Genomic DNA, 24,949 nt, shown 5'->3' on the forward strand with positions numbered 1-24,949 from the left:
CAATTTCACAAAACTCAGCAGCTAGTTTCACCGAGACAGAAATCCTACTTGAAAGATTGTACTATTCCACCGATCATAGTATCTCAATTAATTCACCAAAAATCATCACAGAAGCATATATATCTTAGGTTTCCAGAACATATTTTATTCTATTTTTATTCCACATAGTTTTCTCACAATCATCAAATCATTACAGCAAACTCATAACAGTCAAATTCATGCGCAACAGAATGTTATTTGCAATTCCCGTTAAACGAAAAATCCAATAAATGCAAGACCACTTGGGTTATGTTCCTAACTCAATAAGTCAACTTCCAGAAGTGGAACCAACCCAATTGGTCTCGTAGATCATGAAATATAACATTTACAAAACAACCTAACAGCAGGTCTAACAGCTCAGCTTTGCACAACGTTTTTGTAAAATCATAAAAGTTAACTTCTACTTGTCCAAAAATTACAAGTTTATACTTTATAGAAACTAGACTCAACCTAGTTTACTTTAGTACCAATAATCTCAACCAATTTTCACGTTTACACTTCGTTACAGTCACTTAAACATCATATACACATTCTGTCCAGAAACTGTTTGCATCCAAACTCAATATATTAACAACCTATGAACTATCATGCATTCATATAACACTCTAGACTCCATAAACACCATCCATGCACATCAATTACCCATTACATACATGATTAGGGTTTTTGTTTGAACTCAAACCATAGACACAACAATTAACATGCAACAACATTCAATCTAGTTATCAAATCATTATCCAATCAACAACAAATCATATTAACTATACATACATGAAATCGGTCAAGCTAGGGTTTTCAATTAACCCATTAACATCAAAATCAAGTAACAAGGATGTAAAGGATGATCAATTATACCTTCCTAGCACCTAGTTCTTCAATCAAAAGCTTGAATTTAGGGTTGTAGGTGTGTGTATAGTGGACGGCAGCCAAGGAGCAAGGGAGGGAGGGGCCGATCGGACTTGTGGGGTTAATAATAATGAGTTAGGGTTGATTATTAAGGATATATTTATAAACATACAAGTTACACTCAAGTCCCTCTACTTTCAATTGTTGTTTTTCTAACTTAACTAACTAGTTTACATCTTGAGTTAATGTTCATAACCATGTTATCACGTAACACATAAGTCTAACACATAATTATCACATAATTACTGTTTTGACGTTTTTCGTTTATTCATCAATCGTTTGCGTCAACTCGTTTGCGTTTCGGTGCAAATCCCGAAAGACTACACATGTAGTAAGTGTTAAGCGTCATTTAAACCCTAGTTTAAATGTAATGAAGTGTGCGTTATAGATTCAATGATCTTAAGTTTGAATTGACAGAGTTGAGTTAACGGAGTTAACCTGAAATTGACGATTGTCACAAGTATGAAGGTAAGAATGAAAGTATATGCACCTACGTGTGTATGTAAGAAAGTTAAGAGGTTAAGTATGAAATGTAAGAAGGTATTGTATGATTATGTGATTAACTAGAACTCACTCAGCGTAGCTGACTTTTAGTATGCACGCAGGTGAGTAGGATGAGGCAGCTCGCTTGAGGAGACACGTGGCACTGAATAAGGGGCTGGCATCGGAAGACTCAAGACGTTTAAGTTTAATGTTTTGTTTATTTTGAAAGACAAGATGTTGTTTTAAGACAAGAGGTGTTTTGTTATGAAATGTTTTATGAAAGCTTTTATATTCCGCGAATGTTTTAATTAACTCTGATATTTAGAACTGCGTTTATGAGTAAATCCAACACGAAAATAGGGCTACCGGTAACGGGGCCTTACACTGCTGCTAAATACGAGACGGAGAATTTTGTGGTTGAAGTTAGAAACCCTAGGTTTCCGTTGCCGGTGAAATTAAGCTTAAGCGATCAGGCCTTTTTCCTTTTAACATTCATCGCCTGCACGGTCTATCTCCTCATCCTTTATACTAATTATTTTTTTTTTATTATGTTGAAACAAATTATTAAATCAACTGGATTTTGATGTATGCAGGCTACAGCATCGTTTCTAGGTTTTGTCATGGCAGCTGTTCCAGCACTATATGTAAGTTGTTTTTGCCTTTCATTCTTTATATTCACTCTATGTATTCATATCAATATACCTCAATAGTTTGCTGCATTCTAGTTGTTAAAAGCTCATTTTGTGTTTCTATTTTGCACATACGTGACTGATTGATGATGGTAAGAATATGGTTGATTGCAGCTTATTAATACAAGTAGAATCAATGTTAAGTAGTATTTAGGGGTTCATTCATCATATCATTCATTGGATTGTCTCATCAGTTTATCGAACCTGTCAAAATCATCTCGTTGATGATCTTGGTCGTTGATAAGTACAACCATTTTAGGTACCCATTAGCCACAACCCACAAGTTGGGTTTTAATACATTAATTTATGTCATGAAGTTGTATTAACTATTTGCATCCAACAGGCCACTCTCTGATACAGTTAGTTTTTTAGATGTCCACGTGTCATTTTTTTAATATCTTACTTTTCCTCGTATATTTGAGTCATCATGAAGTGCCCTGTAAAAATCTTTAACCCATATGGATGAAAACTGCAAACTTGAAACTATTGGACTAAAACCGCATAATTGGACAAACCACAGGGATGAAAATCGCAGTTCACGGAAATAAGTATTATAATAAATAAAGAGTGAAAAGACATGTCTACCCATGACTTAACGACTAAATTTAACGAGGTTAGTGATTCGGATGTAACTGGCAAGAATTGGGAAACGTGAATGGTCCATATACAAAAAAATAAACGTTTTAGACTAAATTCGCATTATTTGTCAAATCATAAGGACGAAAATGAAACCAAACTCTTATGCATATATATCAACTTTCAAACTTCAATAATAATAATCCATGTTCTCCCCCAAACAATTTTAAAACATTTAAAAATGGACTATAAGAACTCACAGTTTTTTTATAAAGCTGGTTGAAAATCGCGCTTGAACTTGTTAGCGAGTCGGTCACGGTCCAACACCTTGAACGTGTCCTAATAAGGCTCGAGATTAAATATGTATTTTGATTTGGGATAAAATCGCAAATATCGATAAATAATGAAAAATCGTGTTTAACAATCGAATCTCAATATACAAACTGAAGAAACACTAATGAACCCCGGGCAGATTACGGATAATCTGGGGGTTAAATAGATGTTTCCCACGAGGGGTTAGATCCGGCAAAGATGGTTCTTCTGATAACCTGCAAAACAGACACCGTGAGCTCGTCACTGAGAAGGGGGGGTACCTCCTTGTGACCACCCTCCGGCGTGAGAATCAGACTAGATTGCTCTTGAATATAAGTGTATATTAAGAGATTGCTAAAGCAGATATCAGGTATAAGATGTAAGATACAAGATAAGATGAGATGATCATACCATTTGGGGTATTTATAGCCGAAGGTAGGTTTCCAAGAAGGTGTAGCCGGCTGAATAGTATTCCTGTTCTACCAACTGTGGCCTACGCACGTGCCATGCTGGTAGTTGGTGGGTAGGCAGCGGCTGACAGTGACCAGGCCTGCTGTGTACTATTCCTTTTCCACCAACTGCAGGCTATGCACGTGGTATGACAGGAGTTGGTGAGTAGGTAGCGGCTAATAGTGACATACAGTACAAGAGCATGCTGCTCGCCATACTGTTGTCAATGAGCTGTCGTATCTCTGGTCAGATCTTTTGCCCATACCTCGTCAGGTACAGTACAAAAGATCTTCCAGTATCGTACGGACTGGCTCATTTGGGCGGGAGTGTTCCCCCTCCCGCCTTTGTGCAGGATTGTTCCCGGCTTTGCTCATTCCTTCAGGTGACTACTGAATTATTTTGAGAGCTAAGTGCCTTGTGCGTGTAGCCTTGCTGCGCGGGTGGCCTTCCCTGATGGCTTGTATCCGCAGCTGCGGGAACAGGCGGAGTACTTCACCATTGGGAGGCATTTCCTGCGAGAACAGCTTGCATACTGCGCGTAAGGACGTCACGTCTCTGAGCATGGTGGGTCCTGCGGATCCAGTTGGTTTCTGCGCAGACGTCTCTCTTCAAGGCGAGTCCTGCGGGTCCAACTGGGCTCTGCTGGGACCTACCTCTTCAAGTCCCCCCAGTCCAATGTTCTTCTCATAAATGTTTAATAAGTGAGGTGAACTTTTGGACTTAAGGGTTTTTGAAAAGGGTTTAGTTTTAAGGTTTTCCATGGGGATTCTTCCCGCGGAAGTCCTAATGTCACTTGCAGAAATTCCCGACTTTCCTGCTTGATCTTTGGGTATGATGCGGGTAGGTCTGTAACCTCCTCGCAAGTCAGAAGCGTTGAGTCCCACTTGTGTGGATTCTCCATGAGGTTTTGGTAGTTTTGAACATAGTGATCAATTATGTTAAAACCACCAATTCCATCTTGAAGCTTCAAACAATGTAGTTCTCGACGTTCCCGCTATGCGGGGATGTTATTCCCGTTTCCGCAAGCATTGCCCAGAAGATCCTTCTTGGTTTCAATTCCCTGCGGAGCGCTAGGTATGTGAAGGGTTTTGCCTTGACACTGTACCCGCACTCGTCTTACGGTTACTTTACTTCCAAGGTATTCCTGGCATCAATTCCCTGCGGGTGCTCAGTATGTGAAGGGTTTTGCCTTGACACTGTACCCGCACCCGTCTTATGGTTACTTGGTTTCCGAGGTATTATTGGCTTTAATTCCCTGCAGGTGCTAAGTATGTGAAGGGTTGTGCCTTAACACTGTACTCGCACCTGTCTTATAGTTACTTGGTTGCCAAGGTAAGGGGTATTTTCCCGCTTACTTGAATCTTTTTTGAAATTTTGAAATTCGAAGAGTTGGTGAAAGGATAAGAACAGTCCAAACTGTTGAAACGTCGTCCGACGGTTTCTTCTGACTGTGTCAGGACATGCAGGAAGTTATGGCGACGTGACAGTACATGGTCATTCCAGACGCTTTTTCAGGCGCGTGGGCGCAATTTTTCGGGCGCGTGGCCGCGAAATTAATGGCACACGTCCTTTCAACAGCTGTTGCCAGCTTGCACTTTGCCACGTGTCATAGTTTCATTGCACCTGCGATTTCTCTCTCTTCCGCATTAAATTCATCGCATTAATTGCGATGAGTATCTAAAGGGGGAGAGGGTCCTTTGTAATTCACACTCACTCTTCTCTTCTTGTAAACGATTTCCGGCGAATACTTTCTGCCAAGCATTTTCCTGAAATCACTCTTCTTTACTTCCAAACCATGTCTTCTACTCACGATTTTGAAGTTGCTGCCGAAGAATCTGACGTGCACGTCGAGATCTCGACGTCTACGTCTGATAAAGACGATAAGAGCACTGCTGGCGAATGCCAGTGTGCTCTTCCGGCCGACCTCTATCGGTACGTCGTCCGGAAGTTCATGCTCGAGCCGTTCGAGCCTGAGTTTCCGGAGCCACACTAGACGGTGTACGATGCCCCCAAGGGCAAGATAGGGGTGTACGCTGCATTCTTCGTTTATGGGAATCTCAGGTTCTCATTGACGAAGTTTGTATACCGTGTCTTGGAGAGGCACGGCGTGCATCTGACGGAGGTACACCCGATGGCGATCGCCAAGATCCGCCACTTTGAGTGGGAGTGCCTCATTCTGGGCGTGGAGCCCCATGTTGACCGGTTGATGACCTTCTATTCTTGGAGGTGCATCCAGGGGTGGTACACCTTGGTCAATCGGATCAAGGGGTTGAAGATCTGCGCTACCGAGCGCAGTCTTCGGTCGTGGAAGCGTGAGTTTTTTTATATCTCCACTCGCGTCATCCCCCTTGCGATGACCTTTAAGAATGGGAGAGCACTCCCCGCCCTTCACGCCCTCAACTACCAGGAGGCGGAGTGGTTCGCCAAGATCTCCCGGGTCCAGACTCCGGTATACCGCTTTGCGGAGTCTGGGATGGTGATGCTTGGGATGAGCCGGGTGTGGAAGGAGGCGTCACAGGTTCCCATCGTCCTCGAATACGGTTTGAACTCTGTCCCTTACGGTATGCTCTGTCTTCTTTGTTTATATAGGTTTGTCTTCTAACTGTTTTTCTTTTATTTCAGAGGGGAACGACTTGCAGTCGCTCCTGCATCCGCGGGAGGCTGATAGTCCCGCTCGGATAGGTACTCGTGCTCTAGATGAGAACGAGTTGCCCATCCTTGAACAGACGGCGGATCGGTTCGTGGAGGTCTACCCGCCAGGCCACGAGATCCTGAGCGCCAGGCGGCCAGGTAAGGAGTTATTCAACCATCGACCCCTCAATGCTGAAACCTCTGCTGGAATTCCTCTAATCTTGTGTTCTGATGAGGAATCCGCAGATGGTCCTCCGTTGGTGCGGAAGAAGAAGGCTACCGGCGGGAAGGGGAAGGCGAAGGTTGCCTCCACTGCCGATCCGGTGCCTCGGTCTGATTCAGAGACCGAGAGCGAGGAGGTGGCGGGGAACCCTGGTGGTGATAAGACCACTGCTCCGGAGGCTGAGACGACCGTCACCTCCGAGCAGCCCAGGACAACGACGGTGAGCGGCGTGAAGAGGCCGGCTCCATCGGGTTCGTCCCCGCCTGTTCGCACTTTTAGGCTCAAGAAAACCCGTAAGTACAAACTTCCTTTACATTTTAACTTCATATATTTCCGCCATTATACTTATATCTTCTTTGTGCAGGCGTGGATGCTACCGCATTCCAGGGTGGAGTGGGGAGGAGCACCTCCGGACCCATGACGGTAGGTTTGGTCAACCTACCTGAGGCGATGACCCAGGCGGATGCGCCTGCTTCAGTTGTTGGTTCAGTTGCTCACCCAGTCGAGCCAACTGTTCCAACTGCGATGACATCTCCGCCGGCTGTCAGTGCCATATTTACTGAATCTGTTACTGAGCCGGCGGTGACTATTTCTGCGGGTACTTCCGCAGCGGCGACCACGGTTGTGAGTTCACCTCCGGTGAGTTCACCTCCGTTGGTTTCTACCGCGGCGGCCTCCATGCCTCCGACGTCGGCAGCTACAGCCGATCCTTCAGGTATGCTTGGGGCTTCTCGCCAACCTCTGCCTCCTTCCCATCTGCCTGACCTCTTGGATGGATTTCCCTTGGGTTCAGGTGATGGGTTTGGCGGCTATCGGCCTGTTGTCGACCCTACAGGTGCGTAAGGTTCTTTTGGCCTTTTTTTTTTTTTTTATATATATCATCTTTTCCTAACTGCTTTTTTTTTTGCAGTGTCGGATTCCAATGAAGTGTATGTTCCACGCTGGAACATCCACCGAGGAACAACCCTTCGCACGCCTGTGGAGTGCGTGGAGTGGGCTCGTCACGCAGCTCCCAGTGGTGCGTTGGGGGAAGCAATGGCTAGCTACCAGGAGGGTAGGCTAACCAATGAGCTGCGGATTCTCCTGGCCCGGATGCAGCCGCGCGTCGAGCTGCTTTGTCGTGAAAACGACAAGTTAAAAGCAGCTCGCATCCAAGAAGTAGCTCAGGCGCGGGCTGTCCGGGAGGAGAACAAGAGGCTTGCCGCAGTGGCTGCGGAAAAGGAGAAGGCCTTCAAGGCCCTCGAGGTTGAAGTTCAGGCCCGGCTCGAGGCCCGTTCCAAGGCTGCCCAAGCTGTTAACGAACAGCTTCGGCTGGCTAAGGAAACTGCACGGAACGCAACCGAGAGGGCCACGAAGGCTGAAGCTGTTGCTGAGCCTCTACGCCTCGAGAATGAGGAACTTAAAGCCAAACTAGAGCGCTCCAATAGGCTCATGATGCCTTGGCGATGGAAGACGCCAAGAAGCTCCAAGAGATCTTGGACCAGAGGGGGGTGCTTGACCATACTGAGCGGAAGCTAAAGGGCGTTGAAGAGGCTGCGGCTAGAGAAGTGTTGCTTGCCAACCTCAACAAAAGTGAAGCCGAACGCGCCCGTAACCAAGCTCAAGCTGCCCTCCAGGAAGCTCTAGTTACCAAGGAATGGCTTCTTCGAGAAGCGTTGTCGCAGGTAAGCTTAGCTTCATAATGTCTTCACGCTTTTCTTTGTAAATAGAAAAGGTTTTGATACTTGTATAATTTTTTTGTAGGTTGTGCATCGAGTCTTCACGGACACATCATACGACGATGCCATGAGCGCAGCCCTCAACGCTTCTCACGAGGATGGGGAAAAGGCCGGCTTCCTGCTTGGTCTAGGGTTCGTTGAGAAAGGCATCCCGCCTTCCAACTTCCCTTTATATGATGTTGATACTGAAGCTGTATATGACCAAGCAGTGAATCAGTATGCCGCATTCCCGCATCCGGTGGTGGAGAAGGTGAACGAAGTTGCTGCTGCTGATGATGGGCTAGCTATCCTTAAAGCTTTCCTTGAACCGCCACGCTCTACTGATGGTGCTGGTCCAAGTGGAAGTGGTCCTGAAGCTTGATCCTGAAGATCCCTTCCCACTGTTAGGATAGGTTTAGCTTGTATAGATTTATATTCTTGTAGGCGGGTAGTTACCCGGCCATTCTTGTAATGAATATTATGAAATATAAATCTTTGTGCGGGTAAGACCGCTACTTTCACTGGATGACTTGCTTTATAAACGTTATATGACTTGCTCATGCATACTTTAGTTTAAATTAGCAATTTTCCAAGTGTTTAGAATAAGTTAACCTTTGAACGTGGTAGATAATAGGTTGAAGTTTTGCTTCCTCCTTCGTGATTGTGCGGGTAGGACCGTCACTTGCACTTAGTAGGATGGCTAAACTTTACCTATATCTGACCTGCGTGGAGGTTTTCCTCATCTTTTTGTTAGAAATTTTCTAAGTGTTTAGAATAAGTTAACCTTTGAACGTGGTAGATAATAGGTTGAAGTTTTGCTTCCTCCTTCGTGATTGTGCGGGTAGGACCGTCACTTGCACTTAGTAGGATGGCTAAACTTTACCTATATCTGACCTGCGTGGAGGTTTTCCTCATCTTTTTGTTAGAAATTTTCTAAGTGTTTAGAATAAGTTAACCTTTGAACGTGGTAGATAATAGGTTGAAGTTTTGCTTCCTTCTTTGTGATTGTGCGGGTAGGACCGTCACTTGCACTTAGTAGGATGGCTAAACTTTACCTACATCTGACCTGCGTGGAGGTTTTTCTCATCCTTCTGTTAGAAATTTTCTAAGTATTTTGAATAAGTTAACCGTTCGACGCGCGGTTGTCAATAGGTTAGTTCGGTTTCCTCTATCATGATTTGTGCAGTTAGGACCGGCACTTTCATTTGGTGGGATGATCAAAGTTTACCTATGACTGACCTGCGTGAAGGTATGCCGTTTTTTGGGTTTATGCGGGTTTTGCCGCCTTCCCCACGCAACGACTTTCCACGTAATTATGCGGTGAATACCGGCATATCAGTGTTGAATAAATTAACCGTTCGACGCGCGGTTGTTAATAGGTTAGTGTTCAGTTTCCTCTATCATGATTCGTGCGGATAGACCGGCACTTTCATTTAGTGGGATGACTGAACTTTACCTTTAACTGACCTGCGTGAAGGTTTGCCGTTTTTTGGGTTTATGCGGGTTTTGCCGCCTTCCCCACGCAACGGCTTTCTTTCACACTTATGTATGCGGTGAAGTCCGGCATATCCGTGTGGAAAGTTCATAAGTATAAATGTAAAATCATCATCGTCGATGTTCTAAGGAGAATCATTTCCATTAGAAGTGGCTCTGGGCCTTTACAAATTTGGAATTGATCTACATGCAAACTGTGTAATTGAGCTCCCTTCCATGTTGTTGGGATGGGAGTGCCATCGAGCCGATATGCACCTGGTTCGGGATCTCGTTGTTTACGCAGTATGTAGTCTCCAACATTGAAGCTGCAATTTTATTCGTGTTTTCCCCAACTGGGGTTCTACACGCATCAGCCTGCTCAGCGTTCGTTACGCCACGAGGTGTGCGAGCGTCCCATCTTTGACAAATGCTTCGACGATGTCCTTTACGTCTGTGCATTCTTCAGTGTTGTGGCCTTTTGTCCTGTGAAAGTCACAGTATTTGCTCCGATCAGCATTGTGACGATGTCGGATTATTGGAGCCTTTGGCCATGGGAGCTCCTCAGTGGCGAATATCTCGGTGACGCTTTTGGTGAGTGGCGTCCATCTAGAGTTCTGGTTCGACTGTACGTTATCCCTTCCGCCTAACCGATGTTGCAAGCCGGATGAGGTGTCAAAGTTTACCCTTGACTGCCAAATGCCTAGCTTCCGCTTTTTGTTTAGTCGGGCGGTAAGGACGTTGTCTTCTCTTGTTTTCTGGGTGTAGAGGTTTGTGCTCTGGGGGAGATCTCTACCCAGTTGCTTCTCCGTTTCCGCAAAGCGTTTAGCTGCTGTCATGATGGCATCCCATGTGGATGGCATGCCATCTTTACCCGTTAAGGTGCGGATGAGCTCTGGGTCGTTCGCGCCCTGGATAAAAGCAGCGCGAACAAGATCTTCGCTAATATTACCCAGACTTAGCTTCTTTGAGTTGAAGCGAGTGATGAAGTCTGGCAAAGATTCATCTTTCTCTCGAATGCATTTGAGGATTGTCCATTGCTCTTCGGTATACTTTCTTTGTTGGCTGAAGTGTTGGCTAAATTTCTGCTGGAAGTCTTCCCAATCGTAGATGTGGTGGACCGGTAGACGATCGAACCACGCTCTAGCTGCCCCAACAAGCGTCATTTGGAACATGTAACACCACGTAGGTTCCGTCCAACTACTGACGGTTGCCCCCGCTATGAACCTGTTCAAATGATCGTCTGGATCAGATATACCATCGTAAGTGCCGATGTTGGACATCTGTTTGGCACTTTTCGGGACGATTGCTTCCGCAATGTCCCTTGCAAATTTGGACGTTCCCGCCTTTGCAGCAGTTGGTGTAAATGTTTTGGAGAAGTCACGTGGGTTTCCACCCGCGTTTTTTGGTTTGAAGGTTTCTCCAAAACGCCTTCTCGGTTGGGAGTCCGTTTCCTTACGCTTCCCTTTCGTCCTATGACGAGGGTTTGCGTCACTATCGGATTCCTCCGAATCACCGTCCAAGTACTCTCCGAATTCCTCAGGCTGTTGGAGTGAACGTAAGCGTTCATCCAACTCAGCTTGGAATTCTTTTTGACGTGCTTCCACCCACGCTTTAACTTCATCGAGTGTTTGGCGGGGGAGCCTCGTTCGTTGTCTCTCTAACTGGGTATCGGTGAATCCCAGTGGGCGATTATTTACTGCACTTGCCCCAGCTTGGGTAACTGGGGTAGTGTTCGTAAAATTTACTGCACTTGCCCCGGCTTGGGTAACCGGGGTAGTGTTCGTAAAAACTGTGTAGTCGCCGGTATTCCCCCCAGTAGCTGGGATTGTGGTTACCGGAGTTTCTTTAACCATCTTTCCAGAAGTTTGAAAAAACTGAAAAGAAATGAAGTTCTAGCTTTTATGCACGGATGGCGCCAATGAAGAAACACTAATGAACCCCTGGCAGATTACGGATAATCTGGGGGTTAAATAGATGTTTTCCACGAGGGGTTAGATCCGGCAAAGATGGTTCTTCTGATAACCTGCAAAACAGACACCGTGAGCTCGTCACTGAGAAGGGGGGGTACCTCCTTGTGACCACCCTCCGGCGTGAGAATCAGACTAGATTGCTCTTGAATATAAGTGTATATTAAGAGATTGCTAGAGCAGATATCAGGTATAAGATGTAAGATACAAGATAAGATGAGATGATCATACCATTTGGGGTATTTATAGCCGAAGGTAGGTTTCCAAGAAGGTGTAGCCGGCTGAATAGTATTCCTGTTCTACCAACTGTGACCTACGCACGTGCCATGCTGGTAGTTGGTGGGTAGGCAGCGGCTGACAGTGACCAGGCCTGCTGTGTACTATTCCTTTTCCACCAACTGCAGGCTATGCACGTGGTATGACAGGAGTTGGTGAGTAGGTAGCGGCTAATAGTGACATACAGTACAAGAGCATGCTGCTCGCCATACTGTTGTCAATGAGCTGTCGTATCTCTGGTCAGATCTTTTGCCCATACCTCGTCAGGTACAGTACAAAAGATCTTCCAGTATCGTACGGACTGGCTCATTTGGGCGGGAGTATTCCCCCTCCCGCCTTTGTGCGGGATTGTTCCCGGCTTTGCTCATTCCTTCAGGTGACTACTGAATTATTTTGAGAGCTAAGTGCCTTGTGCGTGTAGCCTTGCTGCGCGGGTGGCCTTCCCTGATGGCTTGTATCCGCAGCTGCGGGAACAGGCGGAGTACTTCACCATTGGGAGGCATTTCCTGCGGGAACAGCTTGCGTACTGCGCGTAAGGACGTCACGTCTCTGAGCATGGTGGGTCCTGCGGATCCAGTTGGTTTCTGCGCAGGCGTCTCTCTTCAAGGTGGGTCATGCGGGTCCAACTGGGCTCTGCTGGAACCTACCTCTTCACAAACGATATTCGATTTAAAACTCAATCTGTTCATATCCAAGTCATTAACACTTTAGTAAGTGTTGGTTTTGAGATGTCTGAGTTTTGATTATAAAATGTCGTATAATGTCGTATCATTGGTTTAACGGATTTGGTTCATTAAACCAGTTTAAATCTAGTAATTTGTAAATTGTTTTCAAATTTATTTTTATAACTGAAATTAATAAGTGTCTGGTTTAATTCATTTTCATAAATTATACAAAAATATTATTCTTTTGAATTTTTATAAATCTATCTACTTAAAATTATCTTTTTGATATTTAAAAATCTATATTTATCAAATAAATTCATAAACTTTATAAAATCAGTTTAGGAAAATTTTACAAAAATTTTAAGAACTTATAAAACTCAAAACATTCTGTAAAAATTTTTGTTACATCATTTTATACTTAATAGACTGATTCGTATGATATTTCATTTAAATGACTATTTAATCAAGAAAAATTAGAAAACATAGTACCCAAAATACCGGAACTTATGTATATAAATTTAGAACTTTTGTAAAAAATTCAAGTCATATGGAGTTGTGTAACTATGTTTTGTAAAATAGACTTTAAATGAAAAATAAAACTTAAAACAATAGCTAAACATCTCCAAATTTTATAAAATTTAATTTACAGTTATTTTATGATATAAAAAAGCTTTTGTAGAAATTTCATATTTTTCTGGGTTGTGAATAATAAATTTATGATTTTTGTTGCAATTTCGGCATTATAACGATTAATTTTCGTTTAAAATTCAAAACACATCAAACCAAAGCCACTACTTCAAATTTGTAAAAAAAAAAAGACATAAACTTATCAATAAAAAATAATCATACTAGAAAAACATTTTTAAACATGATATGGATCAAAAAGTTTATATTTTTACAAAAACTAGTTATAAATCATGCTTTAGGAAGTTGTACCTTTCAAATCTTTCAATTTTTCATAGGTTCCGGTTTATGAAACCATATGCAATCTAAGTTTTCGATGATCAAAACATGTTTTTAAGTATATTCTTTCAAAGATTTGATCATTTAAAATAAAATCCACCAAAATTTTCATTTAAATTTTTAACATGTTATATGCATGTTTCATAAATTTTGATCCAAATACAAAGAAAACAACATAGTTTGTAAGTGTCCATCATCATAGTCATTTGAACACTTGCTTGCCTTAAAAAATGGACTTCAACACGAAGTAAAAATGACCTCATAGCACCCGGTCTTGACTCTTGAGTATGAAAATGAAGGTGAATTTATAGAAATGGTAAAGTGAGGGTGGATATGGCGGCTTAGTTTGGTTCAACTTAGTGGCAATCTAGGTTGGTAGTGAGGCTTGTTATAACTTTACTAAGTGTCATCTAGGTAGTATTAGTTGTTAGATATAGTATAGGTTAGGATGACACAAGATTGAAACGAGTGGATATTTTTTTTTAAATAATAATATATATTATATGAAAACCATAAACAAATAAAAAAAATATAATTGCTTTTTATGAAAATACACACTAATTTTTTGTAAAACTTGGCATTGTAAGCCTTAGCATAATATACCTTGCAAAGAGTGTAGTTATTTTATACTTTGGAAAAGATTTTTGATTGTTCGCAACAAGCGTTAAAATTTTCGAAAATAAAATTTTTTTCGCTCATCATGAAAGTATAATATTAAGTTTGTATACAAACATCAATTTAACTCACAACTCTTCCACATTTCTCATGCATTTACATGATATTCGCATACCTTTTCACATGAAACCTCAATCTTTTCATAGCGAACTATACCTTAAGGATTTATTTATCACCTTATATAGATCTTAACTTAGTTATTTCTCTTAACCTAAGCTTAGTTCACATAATCAAATAGCTAAACAATCTTTAACATACCCTTACTTTTGACGGTTATCACATACTTTATGAGTGCCTAAGGAAGGCGAGGACTAAGGAGACACTAGGCGGTGTAAGTAGAGGTGTACAAAAAAACCTGTTTGGGACCGGTTCATGGCAAACCGACCCGTTTGAAAAGGAAACCGGTTTCACCCCAACTGGTTCATGAACCGACCCAAACCGCCGGTTGTGATAACGATTCCACTTTTGAACAACCAAACCGGTTTAAGGAAAAACTGTTCTAAACCAGATCGAACCGACACGGACCAGGTCGGCCTCTCTTGCTTCTAAACCAGTTTATAAACTAAAGTGGTTAAGATCAGACCGGTTTTGACCAGACTTTGACCAAACCGGTTCGGTATTATAAAAAACCCGGTTTTATACACCTCTAGGTGTAAGGTGTAAGGTGTAAGGAATGGCTACGTTACGCATAATCTTTGGTCCTTGGTGGGTCAAAATCCAATATAAATGGATATCAAGAAGATTTCTCAGTTGGGTTGGGTTTCATGAGAGATTTTTTAGATACTCAAAACCCAATTAACGCAACCCGTAAAACCGTTAAAGATTTAGGTTGGATTTCGAGTCTAAGTTAAAACTTTAAAACCTGAAAAACCCAAAATTCAGAAAACAAACCCGAAGAACACAGCTGCCTCGGTTTATGTTAGGCGTTGGTCGATTTTTCTTTATTGAGAAGCAACAAATTATGTTGAATTTTATGATATTAGCCCATAAAACAAAAACCAATTTTAGTATTTTTTAAAATTTAGTCATAAGAACAACAAGTGTAATGATGCATGAGTTTACTTTGATGGGATAGATCATGTTAAGAAATAAGAAGTGAATCAAATTGTTTTGATGAGATATTCTAATTATATGAAAACAACAATTTATGTTTTGTGTATATACTTAAATTACTAACTATTCAAATTAAAAGTGTACATTAAATCAAATTAATAATTTAGAGACTTTCATGTCTATATAACCTATAAAACTAATATTGGAGTTTAGTTAATATAAAAATAAATTTAAGAATTTAGAGAATTTCATGTCTATATGACTTAAACTAAGATATACACTTTTACGTGGTGACTGGTATCTTGTTCGTATAATCTTTGTTTTGATAAATATGTTCTAGTACTAAGTGAAAAGCCATCCACAGACCACATATTTTGACTTGTACACATAAAAGTGTGTAAACGTATACGTATATTGACCACATGTGAAAAGACAACAACAATTTTTTGACTTTGTTTGCGTGAAGTGCTTTATCGAATGTAAGTGGATCAATAGTTGTTGAAAAGGCGAAAAATCTTTTAGGTTATTGGCGAAATTATTTTAGGACAACTAAAATGAATATTTGGTGAGGTTTAAACAATTTAATTTTTAATAATGGTTATAATTTGAGTTGTGTTCAGAACTTTCGTATAAAAATAAACTTAAAAATGTTTCAAATAAGCCATGGTTAGATCTTGAATCCTCCTCCACCACCACCACCACCACGACGACGACTTCAGCCTTATTAATCCACCACCACTCTTCTACAAATAAATCAATAATGAATCCCACTGCTTGTATCCTCATTATATTCCGACTCAGTTTCGTTTTCTCCGCCGGACTCATCCTCTCTCTCTATTATCTACAGCTACATCACAATTACCACCGCTCCGTGGCTTATTTGGCGTTGGTTGCAATTCTCTTCCAAAGAGTGTAAATGCTACTGCTGCTAAAGACGAGACGGAGAATTTTGTGGTTGAAGTTAGAAACCCTAGGTTTCCGTTGCCGGTGAAATTAAGCTCAAGCCATCAGGCCTTTTTCCTTTTAACATTCATCGCCTCATCCTTTATACTAATTATTATTTTTTTATTTTTTTTTATTATTATGTTGAAACAAATTATTAAATCAACTGGATTTTGATGTATGCAGGCTACAGCATCGTTTCTAGGTTTTGTCATGGCAGCTGTTCCAGCGCTATATGTAAGTTGTTTTTGCCTTTCATTCTTTATATTCACTCATCAATATACCTCAATAGTTTGCTGCATTCTAGTTGTTAACAGCTCATTTTGTGTTTCTATTTTGTTGCATCTAAATGTGTGGTTGATTGCAGCTTATTAATACAAGTAGAATCAATGTTAAGTAGTATTTAGGGGTTCATTCATCTTACAATCTTTTGTTATGAAGAGATATGTAAATCGTTATACAGACTTGGTTTGACTTGTCACAAAGATAACTTCTTTTTTACTTTTTTTACTCTTCTTTTGTTGGACTTTGTCAGCAGAGCATGCTTTTATTGGTTTAGACTGAGCATAAAAGTTCATTGACCAAACATCCTTCATAAATGACCTTTCTTTGATGATGTAATATGTTAACCGTTGTTTTCTGGAGAAATTAGGAAGAATACAAGTATTTGCACCAGGTTTAGGTGTCAATAATAGCGATTATTGCATGTGATCATGAAACTTTATGGTAACAGTGCTGTGGCTGACAGAGGTTAGTTGAGAAGTCTAAAAACAACTGAACACAATGGGGCAAATGCTAAGTACCATATGTTTGTGATGCTTAAGTTTTGATTTCAAAAATTATTGAAATGATCTTTTACATAGTTCTGAATTAGTTATATCAACTAAACACTTTGTTACAATTAGGAAGGCTCCCTTCAGGTGTGGATAGTGATGACATGTATACAAGTTGGGCTTTTATACAGTTAATATTTGCCATGAAGTTGAATTAACTATTTGCATCCAACAGGCCGCTCTCTGAGAAAGTTTTAGAGGTCCACGTGTCATTTTTTAATATTATACTTCTCCTCATTTATATCTTTAGTCAACATGAAGTGCCCTGTAACAATCTTTGTCCCACTTGTAGTATTCTAGCTTTATGTCAAAACATTAATAACTTGCTAGATTATTAGCAGCTATTTCTGGTAATAATATTGTTTTCATTTTGTATAGTGATGTTGCATACTTACATGAAACTATTTCTTGCCCACTTAATTTTGCTTAATCACCATAGAAAAATGCACCACATAGTTATGTTTGTGAGACCACATTATATTAGGAACTAAAATAAGAGCCAGGGGTATTTTGGCCAAACTAACATAACTGTGAATCTGCGACAGGCAATGAGTAGAACTGCAATTGCTGTTGCAAAGTTAGCAGATACCGCTCGTGAGGAGCTTCCTAGTACCATGGCTGCAATCAGGCTTTCTGGCATGGAAATCAGTGATCTTACCCTCGAGCTCAGTGACTTGAGGTTATCATTCTCTCTTTTGTTTATTGGTATTTTACATATTTCAATAACAGTCATACACATGTTTCATTGTTAACCTTGAGAGCCTGAGTTAATGCATCATGTTAACTTATGAACTCAGCCAAGAGACCTCTGATGGTGTAAACAAGTCAGCTCAAGCTGTGCAAGCAGCAGAAGCTGGAGTCAAACAAATTGGTTTGTTGGCTCGACAAAAAAACTATGTGTATGCATTCTACTCATATCATTAATTTGTGAGAAAATATTGTTACAATAGACATTCGATAACTTTTGACATGTGCCGTATCTAGCAATGATTGAGGAACGAGCAAACCTTCCTGTGATCTCAATACAACCGGTTGTTGCTGACGTGGCCAAGAAGACTTCCCGGGCTGTGGGCCATGCTGGTAAAACATTCATGAATATGATATCTGGAGGTGACTCCACGAGCTTAGGAGATGAAAGAATCGACATCTAACAATTTCAATATACATGTTCTGCTTTGCAAGCTATAAACCTTAAACCCTGATGGAAATGTTTGTTAATATAAACAAGTTAGAATGCTTTTGTAGCTGTAACAAACCACATTTTTGTAGCTGACATTCCATCCTTCTGATGGATTTGATAACAATGAAGGTTTAATCTCGTATCTTTTGCTTATAGTATAGATGAGTTTGACTTTCAAAAAACAATAAAAGGTCTTTTAATCTTAAATTAGAGTAAACTGTCATTTTCGTCCATGTGATTAGATCATTATTGCTACTTTCATCCAAAATATATATATTTGTGTCTCCTGAATACAGTATAGTAGAGTACACTAGACGTGCACAAAAAAACCGGTTCCGGAACCTAACTGGTGGAACCGAACCGGAACCGGTTCCAGTTCCAACCCGGTTGGTACAATACCCGGTTTGGGTATTTTTGTACCCGAAAATCGTACCCGGTTCTCATATTTGTATGTTAGTATCAGTTCCAACCCGGTTCCTACCCGGTTCTTAATTGTAACCGGTTCGGTTCGTACCCGGAAATACCGGTTCCGGCGGGTTTTTTTTGAAGAGTCAAACAAAAGTCAAAGTAGCCGTTGGAACCGGTTCCAACGGTAATATAGCCGTTGGAACCGGTTTTTTAGCCACCAATTAGCCGTTGGAACCGGTTCCAACGGTAATATAGCCGTTGGAACCGGTTTTCGAGAGACAATAGATCCGTTGGAACCGGTTCCAACGGTGATATAGCCGTTGGAACCGGTTTTTGATGCCCAAACCTATATATAACTTGTTTTCCACCACTAATTTCACCACCAAACTCAAAAACAAACTAAAATACTACTCCTTTAGCAAACTCGTTCCGTTACCCGACCATCCAACTAAATATTATTATGGCACCCATCAAAAAAAACTAACAAGAAGGCTAAGAAGAGTGTTTTTGTTGCCCCTGTTCCTGTTACGGAGGACCCAAGGGTTGTTACGGTAGTCAACCATAACCGCAACCAAGACATATGGAAGAATTGGGATTTGATTGTGGATGACGAAGGTTATCAAAAGGCTCGTTGCAAACTATGTGGTTCAATATTAAAGCACGATTCCAACTTTACTTTGAGAAAGCACATCGAGAAGCCATATTGCAAGGCGTTGAAAGGGATTGGCGCGACCGATCAAATTGACTTGGGTAAAGATGGTACACTATTTCGTTACAACACGACTCAAGTTCAAGATAGAATGGCAAAGTTCGTTATTCAACGAGGTTTGCCGTTTAACCACTTTGATGACCCGGAGTTGATGTCGTTGATTCGCGAAACTCCACAACCGAGATACACACATGTAAGTCGTACTACCTTAAGACGTCATTGTATCAGGTTGTGGGAGTGTGCTAAAAAAGAGTTAATCGAGTCTTTTCATTCTTTAGAAGCCATGGTTAGTTTAACTACCGATGTTTGGTCGGCACCACACGGGTTGCCCGAATCATACATATGTGTCACCGCTCATTGGGTTGATCCGGTGACATGGCAATTGATGAAACGCACCATCGCTTTTGAAAACTTCCCGTTCCCACATACCGCCGAAAAATTGTTTGAATTACTTGATGAAGTTATAACGACTTACAACTTGAGAAATAAAATATTTTCGATTTCGTTTGACAACGCTTCAAACAATACTAAGACGGCTGAAAAATTTATCATTAAATATTCACCACCTTGTTTCGGGGATTTTTTTCATGTCCGATGTGTTGCACATATCATCAACTTGGTTGTTCAAATAGGTCTTGACAATGAAAACATTTGTGATGATTTAAAATACTTTAGACTTATGTTACAAGATGTCTTCAAAAGTGGTAAAAGAAGACATCTTGAATATAAGAACTATTGCAAGTCGGTTGAAAGAAAGTATTTGGGGCCGAGTTGGGACGTTCCAACCCGTTGGAACTCAACTTGTCATATGTTAAAGTGTGCTTTTGCCCAACGCCAAACTTTACAAGCTTTTCATAACAATCTTGTTGAAGAACGCGAGGCCGATATGTTTCCGGAAAGTGTTTGGGTCCAAGTCGGTTATTTGTTGGAGTATCTTGACGTGTTCAAAAAGTCAACAACAAAATTATCGGGAGTCTATTACCCTACTAGTTGTTGGGTTTTGCAAGAATTGTACTATATGTCTTGTGTTTTTAAAAGCTTTGCGGAGAAGAACAAACTCTTCGAAAATATTGTTGCGGTGATGAAAGAAAAGTTCATAAAATATTTTGAAAACATACCGCCGGTCTTTACTTGTGCCGCCGCATTAAACCCCTATTGGAATGTTAATGGGGTTGAAACAACGATTGAGGAAATATTCGACAACTTAGGTATGCACGAGATTGACCCGAAGTTGTCGACGAAAGCGAAGGACAAGTTCAACAAAAACCTTCAAGACCTTTATGACCATTATTTTCAAATGTATAGTCCAAGCACGAGATCGTCTTTTGTGAAAAAAAAAAACTAGTAGGCCGTGCAATGACCCACTTATAAACTTGATGAATGGGATTCGTGAATCGGCATCTAAGAGGCAAAGAGGAAACACACCAAGTAGCGATCTTGGTCGATATAGTGGAGCAAACTATGTTGAGGGCGCAACGGTCGACGAAATTCGCAATATTGATTTGTTGGCTTGGTGGAAAGGTAAACAAAACGAATTTCCCATTCTATCCGCCATGGCTCGTGATTTGCTTGCCGTACAAGCCTCAACGGTTGCTTCCGAATCGGTTTTTTCTCTTAGTGGGAGGGTGTTATCTATGCGAAGAACAAAACTAACTCTCTCTAGAGGTTTGCATTTGCCTAAAGGACCATTTGGATGCGATGGATCGTGTACAACACAAGGCGAACTTTGAAGACGAAATACCAATAGAGCGTCATATTCATGATGAGGAGGCGGAGGACGGGGTTTCTTCCGATAACGAAGACGAGGGTGAAGACGAGAATGAAGACGAAGAAGAGTTGTAATTATTTGTTTTGGTAAAATTATTTGTAACTTGTTCAACTAATATTTAGTTTTGATTTGTTTTATTATAATTACTTTTGTTACTCATGAATAATTTTTGTTACTTTTTTAATAACGACGAACATTTTATTTATTTAAAAAATAACTATTACAAACATTATTTAAACATAAACGATACTAAACATAACAACTAAAACATAAAAAACAAAGTCCGTCGTTTTAATCCGGGAATACTTATTTTTGGGTTGTAGAGCCGGACGACTCTCCCACTTCCGTTTTTTTAGCTTCCAAACTTCTTTTCTCTCGACAATACTTATTCGTATGTTTTCGTAATGTCGAGTTGGACCCTGCTTTAAGAAACTTCGAGCAATATTTGCAACGTGCCAACTCATGTGAGTCGGTCATGAGATACAAATCATAATGAACCCAAACATCGGGGCATCTTGTTGTTTCGATCACCATAACAACGTCATCATTAGTTGCCATTTGTTGTCGGTTTAAGGTTAATTGTGGTTTGGAGTGTGTTTTATAGTTTTGGAAGTGGTTTAACAAGTACACAAACAAACCTTGCTATTTAGAGTAAAAAAATAACCTATTTATAGTTAAAAAAACCGGTTCCAACGGTCAAAAACGGCTATATAGCCGTTGGAACCGGTTCCTAACGGCTATGATATTTAAATTTCAAAAAAAACCGGTGGAACCGGTTTTTAAGTAAAAACCGGTTCCGGTTCATACCCTACCCGGTTCTTAAAAGTTAGCATATCTGGGCATCGGTTCAGGTCGGGAATCGAACCGGTTCTTGATTGAAACCGGTGCCATTTTACAACCCGGTGTGAAAAAACCGGTTTCGAACCGGTTCGGGTTTTCCAGTTGAACCCGATTTGTGCACCTCTAGAGTACACTATAGCTTCATTTCAAATTATGACAATTTACTCTTAAAATTATATCTTTAGGAATTGACCAACTCTGATGGGGTGGTTGAACCCACAATTTTTAGTTTTAGTTGGAATGTTAAAAGATTTTGGTTGCCCTTTTCATATTTCTAGCAACCTGCAAGCTTAGTCTTTTGACGAAAATTTGGGAAGGAACAGCTAACTACTATACAAACTGAGATGAGGAAACCAGTTTGGTTTTATCGGCCTTGATCTCACACACTCCTAAGTCCTAACATACTCCTAATTTTACATCATTTTGTCCTCAATTGAACTTGAACGCTCGTCACTTTAAAGATACTTTACCTTGGTACCCTATTTTTAAAGTTAGCTACCGTTTTTAGAACTAGTTACATAGGTTAGGCCAAAACATGAACTTTTCATCCAACTTCAGTACAATCACTCCCACTTGCTAATATTTATATAAGAACATACTCAACTCCAATCAACAAGATCCATTCTAAATTTCCAAATTTAAGACTCAAATCATTTAGACATTCATGGACCTCAAAACATACACCCACTTAATCAAAATATCAAATGAGATTTGACAATCATAAACATGAATCTTATCATCTACAATCATAAACAAGCATGAACAATCAATTTCATTTATGATGTTACTTTTCATGCTTTTTAAATCATAGACCTTCAATTTCTCAATCTTTCGCTACAAAAAAATCGATGGGTTAAACCCCCACAATTCTTTCCTTCACTCCCGTCATTGCCACCGCACTTGCACACACAAACTTCGCTATTTTGATTTTGACCAAACGGGTAGGTTTCCATCTTTAAACCTTTTAATTCAACTATCAAGGAACGACTAAGTAGTAGATTCTAATTTCATTATTAACGTTTGACCAGGTCATGCTAGCTAATTTTATCATTGATGTTAATATCCTATTTCAATGTCATGAATTATGATATCTATACATGTTGAGTCAACAGCTATTTGTCATATCTAATTAAAACTGAAATCTTGACCCACTCTTTAAACTTCCTCCACAATGCTCAAGTCCTCTCCTTCTTCTGCCACGTCAACGGACGAGCTCTCACAAACCTTGCTAGAGCACTGACCGGCAGATTCTGGCAAGTTGTCCACTTGAGACGTGGATTCGTTAGAGGGCCTGAAAACAGATTATTACAATCAACATTAGTATGGCATGTTGATGTCTTTAAATATTGATGCAAATCGAACAAAATAAAACATGGAACATAACGGTTTGATTTACATTTTATACTTAAACTCTCAAAACCCAATCACTAGCATCCAATCTCTAAATCAGTAAACTTAAAAGATAAACAGAGTATTTAACCATGGCCCAACCCAACACGAATAGTCCAAGATCAACCAATCTTATATCAGTAGTCTTCGGTTTTGATTTTCTATATATTTTATGTTTAGGATTTTGTTTCAGCCCGATGCATACCACACCAATAAAAGTACCAATATTTAATTTATGTTAAGTTTGTTACATATATAATACTTTAAAGCCCTGTTCATATTGTTTGCAGAGTTTTTTCATTTTGGCTAAAAGATGAAACAAACCTTGTTATTGGTTGCTGTTCGGCTGGTAAGTGCCCGAGGATGGAGTCTTTCAAACGTGTTATATCATCCATCTTCACCGGTTTCAGGATGAAATCCTGAGCACCTTCTTCTAAACATCTGTTTTTATCACAAAGGGAAAAAACATGTGTTTTAAAATATGTACTTATTTAAAAAAAAAAAGTGACAACGGTAAAAGAAAAGATTTGTTTCTCCAATCATCATACCGAAGTATGCGAGCTTCGATGTTCTCGGATGACATGATTACCATCGGTATGTGCCGATGGGTTGAAGAACTCTGCATAATTAGTAACCAATCTAGCTTAATTCATCTTTATATATATATAAAATAAAGTTAACTTTAGCAAACAAACAGACCTTGATCTTCTGAAGCAGTTCAAAGCCAGTCATTTCTGGCATCGAGTAATCACTGATGATTAAATCAACCTTCAAACTACTAGTGGATGGGTTGTTTTCATTGTTATCTAAACCTAACTCTTGCAAAGCTTTGCCACCGCAATCCACAGCAGTGACTGCATGCAATTAATTAATTATTCTTGGCGGTGATCAAAATCATATATGCAAGGATTAATAATTAACTGGTGAAATTAATTAATCTGAAAGAGTATGTACGTACCTGTGCAAGAAGATTTGAGAAGAAGCTTCTTGACGAGCATTCGGTTGATGATGTCGTCGTCGACTACAAGGGCGTGTAGCTGATCCATTTGATCGATGATGAAATTAATATGAATATTATGAATGATGAATGAAGAACTGGTAGGTAGTATATATAGGAAGCTGGTGGATTCGATACATGTACGTGAGTGAGTGACTGACCATCAAGAGATAAAGATTGGATGATCATGATAATGTATGTATATATTCTTCTTCTTCTTCTTCTTCTTCTTCTTCTTCTTCTTCCTTTGTTTCTGTTAATGGGAAAAGGCAATGCTTACAACACAGTCTTTGCCTGTTTTAGCCATTAATAGGCAATGCAGGTATTGATGCTCTTCACATCAGATAGCAATGGCATCCAGAAAGAAAGAAAGAAAGTTGAAATTATTATTGCATGTGTTTCTTAAACCATTGTCTGCTTTCAAATGGAGAACCCGACCCTAACCCAAACCCACTTTCATTTTTATAGTAATAAAGGAATCATAATTATAATTAACCATGTGTACTCTCAGGTCTCATCTTATCGTTGTCTTTGAACTTTATTATTATTATTATTATTATTAGTATAAGGAAAAAATTAAAATACTGAGGTTTGTTGTTTGATTATTTGATCGATATTCAATAGCTTAGCTGAGCAAGAGTCGGTTTGTGTTTGGATTGGTTTGTAAACGAGTCGAGTCAGCTTGGTTGGGTTGGGTCGAAACGGGTTTTAGATCAGAACGAGATCGGTTTAGGTTTCGGCTCGGATAAGGTTTTGTGCCGACACGAGTTTTAGCACTGGACGGGTCGATTTTGGTTTTAGTTTT

At 40.2% G+C, this 24,949-nt stretch overlaps 2 protein-coding genes across 2 annotated transcripts; one reads left to right on the forward strand and one right to left on the reverse strand.

Moving 5' to 3' along the window:
* The first annotated feature begins 1,763 nt into the window (after positions 1 to 1,763).
* Positions 1,764 to 18,180, forward strand: LOC143555882 (uncharacterized). Its single transcript, XM_077045353.1, has 5 exons — positions 1,764 to 1,934; positions 2,022 to 2,072; positions 17,399 to 17,532; positions 17,651 to 17,752; positions 17,838 to 18,180. Exons 1-5 carry the CDS (start codon positions 1,764 to 1,766, stop codon positions 17,845 to 17,847), a joined length of 468 nt encoding a protein of 155 aa, XP_076901468.1. The 3' UTR covers positions 17,848 to 18,180.
* A 4,733-nt stretch (positions 18,181 to 22,913) lies between these two features.
* On the reverse strand, positions 22,914 to 24,208 carry LOC143555883 (two-component response regulator ORR3-like). The gene is made up of 5 exons (XM_077045354.1): positions 24,106 to 24,208; positions 23,847 to 24,001; positions 23,696 to 23,766; positions 23,472 to 23,588; positions 22,914 to 23,049 (listed from the first exon to the last, which is right to left on the reverse strand). The coding sequence occupies exons 1-5, from the start codon at positions 24,191 to 24,193 to the stop codon at positions 22,914 to 22,916; spliced, it is 567 nt and encodes a 188-aa protein (XP_076901469.1). The 5' UTR covers positions 24,194 to 24,208.
* Between the last annotated feature and the right edge of the window lie 741 nt (positions 24,209 to 24,949).

The sequence above is a fragment of the Bidens hawaiensis genome, unplaced genomic scaffold (genome assembly GCF_021521415.1).
Source record: "Bidens hawaiensis isolate Kalapana, Puna unplaced genomic scaffold, B.hawaiensis_p1.1 tig00018403_1, whole genome shotgun sequence".
Classification (NCBI taxonomy): domain Eukaryota; kingdom Viridiplantae; phylum Streptophyta; class Magnoliopsida; order Asterales; family Asteraceae; genus Bidens; species Bidens hawaiensis.

Coding starts and splice junctions, on each gene's coding strand:
- LOC143555882 (XM_077045353.1), top strand. CDS start 1,764: ATGAGTAAATCCAACACGAAAATAGGGCTACCGGTAACGGGGCCTTAC. Junction 1,935..2,021: donor TAACATTCATCGCCTGCACG/GTCTATCTCCTC, acceptor TGATGTATGCAG/GCTACAGCATCGTTTCTAGG. Junction 2,073..17,398: donor CAGCTGTTCCAGCACTATAT/GTAAGTTGTTTT, acceptor AATCTGCGACAG/GCAATGAGTAGAACTGCAAT.
- LOC143555883 (XM_077045354.1), bottom strand. CDS start 24,193: ATGGATCAGCTACACGCCCTTGTAGTCGACGACGACATCATCAACCGA. Junction 23,767..23,846: donor AACTGCTTCAGAAGATCAAG/GTCTGTTTGTTT, acceptor CTAATTATGCAG/AGTTCTTCAACCCATCGGCA. Junction 23,050..23,471: donor GAACAGCAACCAATAACAAG/GTTTGTTTCATC, acceptor ATCTGTTTTCAG/GCCCTCTAACGAATCCACGT.